Source organism: Cebus imitator, unplaced genomic scaffold (assembly GCF_001604975.1).
Source record: "Cebus imitator isolate Cc_AM_T3 unplaced genomic scaffold, Cebus_imitator-1.0 Scaffold60, whole genome shotgun sequence".
Classification (NCBI taxonomy): Eukaryota; Metazoa; Chordata; class Mammalia; order Primates; family Cebidae; genus Cebus; species Cebus imitator.
Genome location: NW_016107375.1, coordinates 4,655,344 through 4,671,264, shown reverse-complemented (window position 1 = coordinate 4,671,264; position 15,921 = coordinate 4,655,344). Strand labels below are relative to the sequence as shown.

General features: G+C 42.9%; 1 protein-coding gene across 1 annotated transcript in view; it reads left to right on the top strand.

Moving 5' to 3' along the window:
• KATNAL2 (katanin catalytic subunit A1 like 2) overlaps positions 1-15,921 on the top strand; it is a 96,574-nt gene that overhangs the window by 47,242 nt on the left and 33,411 nt on the right. Inside the window, exons 3-8 of the mRNA XM_017529690.2 lie at positions 2,088-2,254; positions 3,904-3,946; positions 8,026-8,143; positions 9,315-9,413; positions 13,085-13,183; positions 13,391-13,468. Of these exons, the coding sequence (XP_017385179.1) occupies positions 2,088-2,254; positions 3,904-3,946; positions 8,026-8,143; positions 9,315-9,413; positions 13,085-13,183; positions 13,391-13,468 (604 nt within the window). The remainder of the gene's footprint in view (positions 1-2,087; positions 2,255-3,903; positions 3,947-8,025; positions 8,144-9,314; positions 9,414-13,084; positions 13,184-13,390; positions 13,469-15,921) is intronic.

Here is a 15,921-nt window from a genome sequence, read left to right as displayed (position 1 = left end):
TTTCACTCTTGTTGCCCAGGTTACAGTGCAATGGTGCAATCTCCTCAATATTGGCTCACCGCAACCTCCGCCTCCCAGGTTCAAGTGATTCTCCTGCCTCAGCCTCCTGAGTAGCTGTGATTACAAGCATGCACCACCACACCTGGATAATTTTGTATTTTTAGTAGAAATGGGGAATCTCCATGTTGGTCAGGCTGGTCTCGAACTCCCGACCTCAGGTGATCCGCAGGCCTCGGCCTCCCAAAGTGCTAGGATTATAGGCGTGAGCCACTGCGCCTGGTCTCTTTTTGCTTTAAAAGTGCATATGTATAAGTATTTAATCATTTTAAAAGTTTGGGCCAAGTGCAGTGGCTCATGCCTATAATCTCAGCACTTTAGGAGGCCAAAGAGGGAGAATCACTTGAGACCAGAAGTTTGGGACCAGCATAGGCAGCATAGCAAGACCCTGTCTCTACAAAAAAAATAAATAGCTGGGCGTGGTGATGCACACCTGTAGTCCAAGCTACTCAAAAGGCTGAGGTGGGAGGATTGCATGAGCTCAGGAGTTCAAGGCTGCAGTGAGCCAAGATTGTGCCACTGCTCTCCAGCTTAAGTGACAGAACAAGATCTTGTCTCTAAAAAGAGAAAAAAAGGTTAAAAAAAAGTTTGTAAAGACAGAGGAAATGTTAGTCATTTTCTCTGAGAGGCAGAATTTTCTTTTGATTTACCAGTATTTTCTAGTTTTTTTCTTAAGTGGACATGATTTACTCCATACTAAAGTTATTAATAAAAATCTGATTTAGTTTTTCTCTCTGCAAAATGGGGATTAAGACATAGTGATAGAAGCATGGTGAAACATGAAAAAATATAGAGCTGATAGACTAGAGTCAAGTGATTGTTGTTTGCAGCTTCTTTAAAATTAGCTTCGGAGAGATAGATACATTTCAAGGTCATTGAAAATAATCATGGCAACCTCTTTTAAGAAAGTTTATGCTAGGCATGGTGGCTCACACCTGTTATCCTAACACTTTGAGAGGCCAAGAAGGAAATCGCTTGAGGCCAGGAGTTTGAGACCAGCTTGGGCAACATAAGGAGACCTTGTCTGAAAGAAAGAAAGAGAAAAAGAGAAAGAGGGCATAATAAAAAAGAAAGTTTTCTCTTTCTACTTTCCTGGATCTAGATTCAAATGAAATAGAAAGAACTCTAACCTGCAGCAGAAATCTGAATCTGGGGTCCTTCGATGAGCTGAATCTGGGATCCTTGGATGAGCTCCTGAAATTATATACTAATTTACACATGTGCACACTTTTCAGGAGAAAATTGTTGGTTTTAAAAAAAGTTAAGAACTAAAATTTAAAACCTGGAGAGTCTTTCATCTTTCACAGGATTTTGAGACAAAGCCCTTGCTTCTTGTGCTAAGGCTACTTAAATTGGATGGTTTTGCAAATGAACAAGGTAAAAATGACAGTGAGGAACCAAGGCGAAGGTTCTGCTTTTATACAGAAACACCCTGTAGTGCAATGTGTGACGGATTAAAAAATTACCAGAAACAAATAATACATTCCAAGTGGAAGTTATCTTATATGAAAGTTCTTTGATGATCTTGATTGGTAGATCTTTGGAACTTCCTTCAGTGCTCACGACCTGTTCATTTGAATTACCTCAGCGATGGTAAATTTGGGTTAAATTTGGGTTTTATCACTTTGCCAAATGTTACCTAAAATGAATAACTATGAATAAAGAGGTAACCAAGTTGGGGAAATTCCCATTTTAGGCTGCAAATGAGTAAAGACAAATCACAAGACATTTCTTGGTTGATTTACTTATTTAACTTTTTAAGCACTTCCAAAAACTTCCTAAACAATGGTGATGTCACAAGAATAAATATGTAACTTTCAAAGGCACCTGCTCTGAAAGAAATAGTTAAATATACTTAACAACCATCGGGCTCTGTATAGGCAAACCTCATATGCACCTACTAGTTTTCATCTAATGTGCTATATATAGGCTTACTTTTTGTATTACATCCCTTTAGACTTGTAATGCCTGTTAGCCATTATTCTTTTCACCTGAGTTACTTTCTTCTTTTCCTTCTGTGAAACTGCCAGATATATCGATACAGCAAATGCTTTGGAGCAAGAAACTAAACTGGGGTTACGACGCTTTGAAGTTTGTGACAACGTTGATCTTGAAACTATTTTGATGGAATATGAGAGTTATTATTTTGTAAAATTTCAGAAATACCCCAAAATTGTCAAAATGGCATCAGACACAGGTACATGGCTACTTTCTAGAGATAAAGCTTTATCTCATCTGTAAGATTAGTGTTTCTTTCTTATCTTATTCCCAGATAGATGGAGACCCTCACCCTGCACCAAAAGCGTACACCAAAGGATTGTGTAGCCATCCTCACATCCAGCACAGACAGCTGCAATATGATCATCTGGACATTGACATCCCTTTAGTCATGTTAGCATTTGTCTGAGGAAATGCATTTTCAGGCAATGAAAGCAAAACCGCAGTGTATCATAGGTACTTTTCAGATAATTAACATTACTTTTAATTTCTTTTCCTTTTCATTTCTTTTTTTTTTCAGAAGGAGTCTTGCTCTGTCGCCCAGGCTGGAGTGTAGTGGCACGATCTTGGCTCACTGCAAACTCCGACTCACTGGTTCAAGCAATTCTTCTGCCTCAGCCTCCCGAGTAGCTGGGATTACAGGAGCTTGCTGCCACACCTGGCTAATTTTTTGTATTTTTAGTAGAGATGGGGTTTCACCATGTTGGCCAGGATGGTCTTGATCTCCTGACCTCATGATCCACCCACCTCAGCATCCCAAAGTGCTGGGATTATAGGCGTGAGCCACCACGCCCAGCCTCCTTACGTTTTTTTTTAGAGATGAAAAGAGTTGTTGGAAGAGGATAAATGATAGAAGAGTTTTTCTTCTTAGGAGACCTATTGTCTATCTTGAAAATAACTATGAAAATGAGTATTGGGGAAGCTAATAGCTCATGTATAGATAATGAAATGCTTTTGAAAGCCATCAATCCAGATAATGATCAATATAATACAAAGACCCAGTATAGGTTAGCAGTCAACGAGGCTGGCTGGAGGAAAGATCTAAAGTGAGGGCCGTGTGCTTTGTAGTAACATTGACGGAGAAGTCTGTAAGTGGGGGAAGTAATTATAAACCAAGGGAGATCATTGTCCTGTTTACAAGGCACTTGTTAAGCCACAGACTTTAACATTTCATGTAGGGACCGGGAAACCAAGAGGAACATCAATTTAAAATAGCCAGGGCCAAATCTCAGAGCCAGAAAAGGTCGAAGAGGTATTTTATCTGAGCTCCCTTCCAGTGCAGCATTCAGGTGGTTAGATGTCGGTCTTGTAGAGAAAGCCCAGACTCCAAACCACAGGGTGATCGGCACTGTTAGTGACATGATCTCATTTCTAGATGGCTAGTTCCCATCTAGCATGATACCCAAATTCTCCTGTGGTATTGGACACATTATTTTTATTTTAACTAGCAGAGTATGACTTAAATATTCCCTGCCAGATTTGTGCAATCATCCTGGTGTCCCATGTAACACAGCAAAATGGTGTCAAGTTCGTGAAAGCATAATGAAATGGTGGCTGTAAAGCTAGCCTATATTGGAGTTGCCACCACGTACACCGTCTTTAACACGTTTAATATCTGAGGACTTTGCAACCTTTCTCTGTGAGGAGATGCTTGAGAAGCTCGGGCCTCTTTCTCTTCACTGGTAACTTCAGTTCTCTCTACATGAGAATAGCTTAAAGTCTCTAGATTTCAATCAGCTATAGCACAAATTTTAAGAACAATGCATAAAGGGGAAACATACTTGAAAAAAATCACTTTGTCACTCTTAAAATTATTTTCTTTCCCTCTCTGTGTTTGTTTTGTCACAGCAGAAAATAATTCACCACAAAGAAGTGGAGGGAAGACCAGAAGGTAAAGTGAGTGGTAATTATCTTAGTCAACTGAGCTCAAGGAGCTCGTGGGATCCCTTTCCAGAACCTTTGCCAGCGCAGCTCCGTGACTGTCTTCCAGCAATACTGACCGCAGTCATGCGACCTGGCCCAGCCCAGGACTTCTCTCATTACAGCTGCTCCAGATTTGGGCCAGTGTCTGTCTATTCTCCTGGTTTTACTGTAAATAAGTGCATCCTGTGATGCTCTGTCTTTCCAGACCATGCGGTATGAAAAGTCTGAACCTTAGAGGTTAAAAGACCAGGTTCAATTCCTGGCTCTGCTATTTACAAGTATGGAGCAAGTTTCGGACACATAGCCCCTGGCTATGTGAGCATCCAAGAAATATTATTTTCCCTCTTTTCATCATTTAGTTAATTTCAAGCACTCCCAAATCAGATGTCCTGACCTGTCTGATGATCAATAATGAGCCAGGAGGTACGAGCTCACGCTTCTGCCTTCGCTAGTCCTGGCCTGCGGGGACCCGTTCTTCTCTTGCTTTTCCCTTCTGTTCATGGCTCATCTTGCATTCCTTTCTCCAGCTTCTCAAGTCCAAATCTCATTTGGGACTTGTAGCCTCTGATGGGAGCCCCTCTTTCTTTTGACCTTTCTGGGTACACACATTCTTTCACAAGGTCCCCTACTCTTGCCAGTACCCTTCCCATTCCTCTCTCCCCACTCCCTCCCACAGAGCTGTTCCAAAATACCCAGGGGTACTAGGGTGCTGCTGCTGGCTGCCAGTGAGGGCCAGCTTTGGGGCATCGCAACCTGTGGGCTGTTGCTATTACAGTAGAGCCTAAACCTCACAGGAAGGCTAGAGTAGGCTTCCTGCAGGGGCCACACAGCCATCCAGGCAGTGAAAAAAGTGTTTAAAATCTTAAAATGCTCTTGGAAAAAGAAAAGTTAGATTGTAATCACATGCAACTTATTAGGCCCTCAAGAGGTAGGGATTCTGTCATGCCCCCACTACATTCCCTGCTCCTGAGACTCCAGTTCTCTTGTTCCAGCCTCAGCAGGGTCTAGGACACCTCACAGGGCTGGTGGACACAGCTTGCAAAAATGGCCATGGAGCCCACGAACGCTCCACAATCCTACTCACCGTAATACTTGGCCGCGGGCTACCTTTGCTTTGTGCTGTTCTGCAGGAAGAATTTTATTGCTTTGACAAAAGTGGTATTCTTTTATTTATAGTTTCCACAAAGCTAGTCAGACTCTGGTAATAAATGATAACTGCTTGTGCATAGAAATCGTGAGGAGCGTTTGAGGCCAGCTTCGGAAGGCTTTTAGATTTGGATGATTTTTCTGGAACCTTCTCGTATTTTTCTCTGGCAAATGCTCTGTGAGTGAATGGTGTTGAGGTGCTTTGTTCCCTTTAGGGATGGAGCATGGTGGCACATTTGACAGCATGGGGGCCCCTCAGCCCCTCTTTGAGTAGACGTTTGTATATGGCAAGCGTAAAGGCTGAATAGCAATTGGTTAGAGTCAGGAGGAATAACTAGGAAAGTAATGAATGGTGTTTCTGCAGACAGTTTTGTACTCAAATATAGTTACCGAAGTGAGACATATCATGAGACTGGCTATATATTAGCAAACCAAAGTGTCTTTTCCTAATCTTGGAAAAGATTCCTAATTCCCGCTTAAAGATTTACTGATGAACCAAAGGAGGAAAGGTTATCCAATGTGATGGATAACAGAACTGGGATCCCAGAAGGTCTTGGCAATTCCGGAGATGGGTTCAAAGTAACAAGGTGAAATTGAATAAAATAAGGCTTAAGCTCGAACAAGAGTTACAACAAATAGCTCCTTCATTACAAAATCAGAGACCTAGAAATCTCAGTTTACCTGGGCCAATAATGTGACATGAATGCTACTGTGGTCCCAGCCCCATCAATAGAAATACAGTGTCCAAAAAGTAGGAGGTCACACCATTCTGGAAGGTGACCAGTATGAGGAAGAATCTGGGAGCCAGGTAACTTTAGGAATGACTGGAGCAACTGGAGATGTTGAGCTTGAACAGAGGGTTGGTGGAGGGGGGCTCCTTAGAACAACACAGGAACAGGCTTCAGTTCACCCTCTAACAGGCGATTAGGCCTTCTCTGCAGAATTCCACAGGGTGCACCTAAGACTAATGGTCAAAGTGAAAGCAGAGTGAATTTGGTTCCATGTTCAGAAGAATTTTACAATCCTCAGAGCTGATTGAAAATGAATTGCATTGCTTTGTCCATTAGTGCTCTTGTATTTTGGTCCTGTTAAAGCAGATCTTATGGATCAGTTGCAGCCAATGGGAAATCAGAGTGGGAAAATAGAGTTCCAGCTCCACAAGGATGGTGAGGATGGCAAGGAAAGTTTAAGTACACACACACACACACACACACACACACACACACACGCCCAAACACATATATATAACTTCTCTTAAGTCAACACTATTAATTAATATAAATTTGCATTTGTAAAATGCTCGGTTTTAATTTCATAGATATTTCATTTTTGTGCCAGCAAAGGGCTGGAAAAAGACATTCCAAATTTAAAGATAGAAAAAAGCGCCGGGTGTGGTGGCTCACGCCTGTAATCCCAGCACTTTGGGAGGCTGAGGCAGGTGGATCACGAGGTCAGGAGTTTGAGACCGTCTGGGCCAACAGAGTGAAACCCCATCTCTACCAAAATACAAAAATTAGCGAGGCGTGGTGGTGCATGCCTGTAATCCCAGCTACTTGGGAGGCTGTGGTGGGAGAATTGCTTGAACCAGGGAGTCAGAGGTTGCAGTGAGCTGAGATCATACCACTGCACTCCAGCCTGGTGGCAGAGCAAGATTCTGTCCCCCCCCCCAAAAAAAAGATAGAAAAAAAACACCCCGAGAACTTAGTGTCCGCCTCTCGTGAGGCTCCCCCCGGTGAGCGCAACACTCACAGAGGTGTCACCATGTGGACATTGGTGGTATTGTCGGCATGGATGATCTTGCTGGCCAAATAGCTGTGCATTTATATTAGACATGTACATTTATTACCCCATCAAGAAAAAAAGTTGAAACAGCAGCTCTCTGAGATCACTCTGAACATGGGGAGACATGCTTCTAGAGAACCTTCTGCAAATGCTTGTCTCATACAGGGACAAAACAACTGAGAGAACTAAGCAACAATGGCGGAGTTCTTGTTCTGCCCCCCATGCCAGTCCTGTCTCTCTGGATGTCATCTTCTATGGAAAAATACACATATTCCAATACTGAACTTTATGTCTAATTATGAGGATGTAGTGAAAAAAATTATTTGATCTTTCTATGGATATCTAACATATATACAGTCATACCACATATATTACTATATCTATAGTAAATGCATCTACTCTTGTAACCACAGTTGCAGCCACCAGCAGGCTCTCTTTGCCCCGTCTCAAATTCTCCCCATCTCCATCACAGTTAGCTACTCTTCTGACTTCCAACCCCATAAGTTGGTTTTGCCTGAAGTAAACAATTATTGATGAAAATTTGTTTGGCAGCTATGATTGGTCTGGGACAACATTGATGAGGGAAGATTTGCTTTCCTTCTGCAATCCCCTTTTGATGTTTATTACACAGAACATGCTGAGAAGTATTTTAAGCGGGCAGGGTACATCCAGGACACTGGATTAAAACCATGGGCCAATCCTTGGATTTCCCACTGTTTCTTAGTTTGAATGGGAGAACCTCTTTCTCCCCCACACCTTTCTCCTGGTCTGATGCTGCTTTTAAGGAAGGTGGAAGGAACAATGGAAGAATGCTTGTAAAGCAGTATGTCCTTAAGAACTAAAGCTATTTGCAGAAGGGCTGAAGCTATGTGGTGTGAAAGGGAAATGAAGAGGGTGAGCTGGGGGGCTCCAGGAGGGGATCTTAGAAGAACCCGGTGAGTACCCTGGAGGGAGTTAGGACCAGAATGGACCTGGTGGGGAATAGCGTAGGTGAAAGGGCCCTATAGTGGCCACCTGCGTATCTTTCCGTAGCTTTCTTAAGTGTGCTATTCTTAAGAATAGTTGTTAGAATTAAGTGGCTAGAATAATTTCTTCCAAGGTCTTTGTTCCCTCCCTTAGGGTGATGAATGACAGTTGTCAAAATCTTCCCAAGATCAATCAGCAGAGGCCCCGGTCTAAAACCACGGCGGGGAAAACAGGGGACACCAAGTCTCTCAATAAGGAGCAACCTAATCAGGTCAGGATGGCTTGGCTTGGCTTTTGGAATAGTAAACTTGGTTGAAAAATGGCTCTATGAAAAAAGTCACATTTATTTAATTTTTGAGGACCTATGCTTTTAAAATTGTGGTGTGACCTAATTGAATTCTAAGTTTTTTTTCTAGTACACTGGACTAAAACCATGGACATGTCCCTAGATTTCCTAATGTTTTTTTAACTTAAGCAGGAGGACTTTTGCCTCCTTCAAGTCTTTCCCTTGGTCTGGGTGCTGGGAGATGAGCCAGGGTGGAGCTGGGGCCCAGTCAGAGCAAGAGAGCCTGGTTGGTGTAGAGCTTGATCTTCTCATCTGAGGTAACTGTTACCTGAGGTAACTGAGCTAACCAAGATGGCGGGTCTTCCTGTCCCAGAACACATTGCTGGGTTCCTAAGTGTAGGCCAGGCATGGTTTCAGGTGTGGCTGCGTCTCTAGGTCTCCTGTTGGGCTTCTCCAAATCGCACATGGTTAGCCCTTACCGCAGGCCTTCACACTGGACTTCCTCGGGGCCAAAGAGGGCAGCAAGGAGAGAACCCAGCAGGTGAGTTAAGTCCATGGCTTCTGACTCAGGAGGCTCACGTCCAGAACCTTCTTAGGACAAAATATTCCAGGTTTCAAAGGAAAGAAGACCAATGGAAACTGAGAAAAGGAATGAAAATAAAATTAATGGAAAGAAATAATCACAAAACCTGACTGGTCTAAAGGATTCTCTCCCGTCAAGGAGGTTCTACGGTTCTGGCCGCCGCAGCCTGACTCAGATGGAAGAGAGGTGAAGGTGGGGCAGGATGAGTCTCATGGGAGGCTGGTGCACTTAAAATTCAGCCACTCCTGGACAAAAACACCTCTGATCACAGGAAAAAAGACAAGCCAGCCAATGGGGTTGGGTTGAGGCACAACTGTTTCCTCCGTTGGAAAAGCGGCTCAGGGCCCATGGTCTGCCACCTTCTCATTCTTCCAGGAACAACTTCCACACAGTGCAGGCAGACAGCTAACTCACCTTCCTGGGTCTGCACAAAAGTGGCTAAGCTACATGTGCACGTCTGCGTTTACAGAGCTGCTTTCCAGCATCGGACTTCGCATGATGGAGTAGGCAGGTACAGCCAGCATCTCTCCACGGCTGCTCACCGCCCATGTCTCCTTGTTTCTTGTTCTTCAGGAGGTAGTTAGTAACACTCACCTGGAGAGTGCTGATTTCGGCCTAACTATATCAAGAATCAATAAAGACGGTGGAGAGGAAAACGCCCACCCACGAAGAGTAAGTGGAACTCTTGAACCTAACACTGAAAGGGGTAATTATTTTTCTTTTTAAACATGAAAACAAAAAACATTATTTTTGTCAAACAGGAAAGTGAAGATGTGATTTTTGAATGTCGGCTGTGAGGTAAATGGAGAAGAGGGTCAGAAAATGGGTTCTAGGTCTTTGCTATTGTAAACAGTGCTGCAATGAACATTCCTGTGCATGTGTCCTTATAGTAGAACGATTTGTAATCCTTTGGATACATACCCAGTAATGGGATTGCTGGGTCAAATGGAATTTCTATTTCTAGGTCCTTGAGGAATCGCCACACTGTCTTCCACAATGGTTGAACTAATTTACACTCCCACCAACAGTGCAAAAGTGTTCCTATTTCTCCACATCCTCTCCAGCATCTGTTGTCTCCAGATGTTTTAATGATCGCCATTCTAACTGGCGTGAGATGGTAAAATAAATAAATGGGAAAAAAAAAAAAGAAAATGGGTTCTTCTTTGGAATCTCTTTTCTCAAGGCATGATCTAGCATGAACTGCCCCATTTCTAAGGAGCTCAGTTTCCTCATTTGTAAATTGAGGGGCTTGGAAGAGATTGTCTCTTGTGCTCCCATCAGATTAAAAATTCTGTAATTACAATTTTGTAATTACACCAATGACAAACATTGGTGTGATTATCCTGCATTGTTCTCTTTTTTTTTTTCTTTTTTTTGGGACAGGGTCTTGCTTTTTAGCCCAGGCTGGAGTACAATGGTGAGATCATGGCTCACTGCAGCCTTGAACTCTTGGGTTCAAAGAATTCTCTTGCCACAGCCTCCCAAGTAGCTAGGACTACAGGCATGCACCACAACATCCAACTATATTTTTGTTTTTCTAGAGATAGGGTCTTATTTTGTTGCCCAGGCTGGTCTCAAACTTCTAGCCTCAAGCAATCCTCCTGTCTGGGCCTCCCAAAGCACTGGGACATCTGCATTATTTAGTGAGTTGGAAACATATACTCATTCTGCTCTGGTCTGTCAGTGGCAGCTGCTTAGTGGTGTCATCCTTCTCCTTGGAGGGATGGCTCCTGGTCTAAATGTAATTTCATGTGAACCATGAAACATCAGTTGATATAGGGTTGATTTTGTCCTTGATAGATATTTCTACTTTTTTCATAATCAATCTCATGTCTGGATTTGTCAATAATAATGTCAAATCCAGAAAAGACCAGATTAGGTGGATGTAGTCAAAAGGTAGACCAAAACATGTGATTTGGAAATGAACAGCGTTTCTCTTGGTCATACTCTCCAAGGTTGAATTTCTTTAAGAGTCTTCTTTCTTTCTTCAGCCAAGTTCTCAAACCACTGGAAAGCTGACTTACTTTTGGCCAGCTCTTAGAAAAACTAACTCTGTGTGTGTGAATTTGGAGGGGTAACTGGAGCGCCTCCCTGAAAATCAAGGGCAGTGACCTCACTGGCCTGAGTTGACTCCCTTTAAGGGCCTCACTTACATGGTAATTGCTGGAGGTGATACCATTGGAATCAATGCTGCCCTCTGAAAAATGTTTCCTTGTTCACCTTCACTGCTTCTATTGTGTTTTCAGTCACCTTTGCCTAGCTATTTTGTGGCATTAGTTTCTGTTGTGAATGCCTCATGTTGAAATGAATGGATGTTTTTGATTGGGTCACAAGGAAGGGACTATTTAACCCAGCACTTAACCTTTGGAATAGTCTGACTATAAATCCTCTTACCAGCAGAAATATCCTCAGGGCCAAATGTAAATGGCTTTGTCCCTAGCATTTCACATGTTCGTAGGTTATATGAGGATATATGGCCTGGGACCAATCTCAAAAAAAAAAAACCAAACCCAGATCTGTCATCTTCATGTTAGTACCTGTGTCTATCTGTTTTGCATTGCTTATAAGGGAATATCTGAGATTGAGTAGTTTGTAAAGAAATGAGATTTATTTGGCTCATAGTTCCATATGGCACTGGGATCTGGTCAACTTCTGATGAGGCCTCAGGAAGCTTTTACTCACGGAAGAAGGCAAGGGACCTGGCATGTCGCATGGCAAGACAGGGAGCAAGAGAGGAGGGAGATGCCCGGCTCCTTTAACCAAACAGCTCCCTCATGAACTAATAGAGTGAGAACACACTCTTTACTGTGGTAAGAAGACCAAGCCTTTCATGAGAGATCCTCCCCAATGACCCGAACACCTCCCACCAGGCTCACCTCCAACATTGGTGATCACATTTCGACATGAGATTTGGAAGGGGCACCCATTCTTACTATATCAGAACTCAAGCTTTGGGACACCCAAGCCTCCCTGCAAATTTTAGTAGGTATATTGTTCTTAAGGCCATAGGCTTCAGAATCAGCCTGTCTGGATTCAAAACCCAGCTCAGATGCTCCCCCACTATGTAACTTTGGGCAAATTGTTTATAATCTCTCCAAGCCTCATTTCTCTCATGTGTAAAATGGAAATCATCCTAGTGCCCACTTTAAGTGTCATAATGAAAGGAGAGCCTTGGTGCAGTGCCTAGCACATAATAAACACTACATAAATGTTGGCTACTATTAATGCTTTTTGTGTGCATCCTTGCTTTTTCCCTTCTACCTCTAGGGGAGACAGGGTGTTATTGGAAAGATCATGGGTTGGAAGACAGATTAAGTGGGTTTAAATTCTGGCCTTAAGCCATTTATTAGCTGTGTGGTCCTGTGCAAATCACTGAACTTCTCTGGACTTACTCCCACATCTGTGAAGCCAGGTGTCACTCCTGACTAGCAGAAGTGTTATAAGAATTGGAAAAGGCCAGGCATGCTGGCTCACACCTGTAATCCCAGCCCTTTGGGAGGCTAAGGTGGGAGGATAACTTGAGGTCAGGAGTTGGAGACTAGCCTGGACAACTTAATGAGACCCCATTTCTACAAAAAATTTTTTAAAAATCAGCTGAGATGGTGGTGCACACCTGTAGTCCCAGCTCTTTGGGAGGCTGAAGTGGGAGGATCCCTTGAGCCCAGAAGCTTAAGGCTGTGGTGAGCTATGATTGTGCCACTGCACAACAGAGTGAGATCATGTCTGTCTCTTAAAGAAAAAAACAAAAAGGATTAGAAATAATCCTCACAGGATATGGAGAAAAGGGAACTCATACGTTGTTGATGGAAATGTAAATTTATTACATTTGTACCCAATAAATTTATACAAATAAAAAATAAAATTTTACTAAAAATTTTAAAAATAACAAAAAAGAAATAGTCCTCACAAAGAACGTTACACACTTATTTTGTACCCAGCACTCAACAGAGTGGGGAACATGCATTATAGTCTATAGACAGTAACTCTCGTTACTGTTGTGCCAATGAGTTCTTTCTGCATGTGTAACATTTTAAAAGGATGGGAGCATACAGGGAAAGTCAACATACAAGAAAGCAGATGGTCTGTGTCAGGAACTGAGAAATACTCATGAATTTTTATTCAAATCCACTTCATTCTGAAAAATGTACTTACAATTTTTTAGGGTGCTCCAACTTGAGGAAATCATCTTGTTTAACACTAGTGCTGGTTCTTTTTAAAGCTTAACTTTAAGTTTGCCCTATATACCAGGGTATATAAATGTGTCTTGGTTTAATGAGAATGAGTTATTAAGAAGAGTTTTCTCTTACGTTTTCAGGGCATAAATAACCATTCCTCCTTTTCAGGGCCAAATCATTGACTTCCAAGGGCTGCTCACAGATGCCATCAAGGGAGCGACCAGTGAACTTGCCTTGAACACCTTCGACCGTAACCCAGACCCCTCAGTAAGTGGCGAAGATGTGACATTCATCTTTCAAATTGCCAACATCCAGATGAACTCTGGAAATACAATTTTGAGTAAACCTTGAGGTCAAGTCAAAGGCCAGAGCCACCTGCCATCATTTGTTTCACCGAGACCCGTACGTGCCCGGGGTTTCTTCCTGAATTATGGAGCAATATTGTAATGTGAGCCTTTCTGCTCCTCTCATCAGGAGCGACTACTGAAACCTCTGAGTGCATTTATTGGCATGAACAGTGAGATGCGAGAATTGGCAGCAGTGGTGAGCCGGGTAAGATCCTGATACTCAATTCACAAATTTACAGAGGCGGGCTGGGGCTTCTGGAGCTTTGTGGGCTGCTTCTTTTATTAATAACAATAAATATGATCATTTATTTATAAAGTGCCCCCACTTGCAAAGGCACTCATATTGTTTAGAGGCACAATAATGCATGATAAATAAATTATAGAATCATAAAATTACAATATAAAAAGCCCACCATCTCATGATAGAGGCCAAGAAAACCGAGAGAGAAAAGACTTAGGAATGAAGGGACAGGTGAAAGGTTTTATAGCAGAGCCAAGAGTCAAGGAAAGAAAGCCTTTTAAAGAAGAAAAGAGCATGTCTGCATCTGGCTTAAAAAGTCAGAGCCTAGAAATAGAGACGTCGAGAGTCTGATGATATCATCATCGAAAATTTCCGTGAAGAACACGATTGGCAGGAAAGACTTTACCATCCAGACTACTGGCTTTTCCAGCTTGCACTGTGGCATCAGAAGGCAGTGAAGAATAGGCTTTGGAATTAGCCGACCTGCATTTGATTTCTAGATCCTTCTCTTGCTAGCTGTGTAACGTTGGGCAAGTTCCTGGGAAATAGATTCCTGAATTATAGGATATTTTTCTAATTTCTAATGCTTCATATTTAATTGAAGACTGAAACCTAGGCAGGCTCAGAGGGGTGTTTAAAATGATCCCAAAAATTCACAGCTCCTCTGAGAAGCTAAGGGCTCCTAAGCTGTCTCTGTTCAGCTCAGCAGTTGTTTCTTATGTGTCAGGGGTGTGCTGTGGGCTAGAGACACAAAGATGAATGAGTCAGAGCAGCCCTCGCCCTCAGAAGTGTCTCATCCCATGGGCAAGGTTTGCTTTGACAGCATGAAGGAGGGAGGGGTGGGGAAAGTGTTAGGAAAGAAGACAGGAAATTGCTAAGAGAAAAAGTGGAAGAGGGAGGCTGGGAGGCGTCCTGGGCATAGGCACATCCATGAGAAATTGCAGCTTGCGCACATTTCCCATTGGCCCCCTAAGAAGCAGGAAGTGGTGGGGAACGGGTGGAGAGAGTCAGAGCTCTGGAGGAAGAGCTCCATGAGCAGTACCCAGGGCTGGGGACATGCCTATAGATGATGGGACCTTAGAAAGGCATCCATTGGAGAATGGGATCATCCCATGTGTTTGTGGATAGCTTGTTCTATAACAATGAGGTGAATGAATAGCAAAGAAAAGGAGATGGGGAGACCAGCTATGAGGTTTTGACCAGTGAGAGGGATGAGGGACTGAGCCAGGCTACAGTAACGGATGCATAAGAGAGTGGAGCAAAGTATTTTTTGTGCCAACCCAAATCAATAATCTTATTACCATTTTTGCAAAAGGGTAACATGACTATGAGGGTAGAACTGTAGAGTGAAAGTGGCCTGAGATGACTCCATCTGGAATCTTTTCTATAGTGGCATGGAAGGTAGAAACCCTGCTTACACTGATGGAGCTCTCGCCACCTCACGAGGTAGTCCTGTTGAATTCTGACTGTTAACTTTGGATTGATATAGGAAGAAACTGTCAGTTGGGAAATTAAATATTACCTTGTGAAACTCAACTTTAGAAGAGGGCAGGAAATACTTCTGTTATCTATGGATGCCTTGAATACCTAGGAAAGTGAATCCTCCTTGTGCGCCAAGATTTCCCTAAGGAAAGGTGGTAATAAGAATGTGAGTGGCTGGTGGGCCTCCATGTAGATCCAGGCTCTAAAGACAGAGTGAGGAAGACTCAGTCCTTTCTCTGTCATTCCACCCAAGAATGGATTAAACGTATCATGCAAGACCAAAGCACTTGTATAAATACTTTCTCTAGACCAGGTGTAGTGGCTTGCGCCTATAATCCTAACACTTTGGAAGACTGAGGTGGGTAGATCACTTGAGGCCAAGAGTTTGAGACCAGCCTGGCCAACATGGCAAAACCCCATCTCTGCTGAAAATACAAAAAATTAGCTGGGTATGGTGGTGTGTGCCAATATAGTCTCAGCCACCTGGGAGGCTGAGGCATGAGAATTGCTTGAACCTGTGAGGCAGAAGTTGCTATATTGCAGCCTAGGTGACAGAGTGAGACTCCATCTCAAAAACAAAAATAAAAACAAAAAAAAACTGTCTCTAATAAAAGTGAAAGTTGGCTGGGTGCAGTGGCTCACTCACACCTGTAATCTCAATCTCAGCACTTTAGCAGGTCAAGGCAGAAGGATCACTTGAGTCCAGGAGTTTGAGACCAGCCTAGGCAACATAGTGAGATCTCATCTCTACCAAAAATGAAAAAATTAGCTGGACATAGTGATTTGTGCCTTCTTGGGAGGCCGAAGTGGGAGGACTGCTTGAGCCCATAAGGTTGAGTCTGAAGTGAGTGGTGATCATGCCACTGCCCTCCAGCCTGGGCTACAGAGCGAGACCCTGTTTTAAGAAAAATTAAAAATAAATGTGAAACACCTAT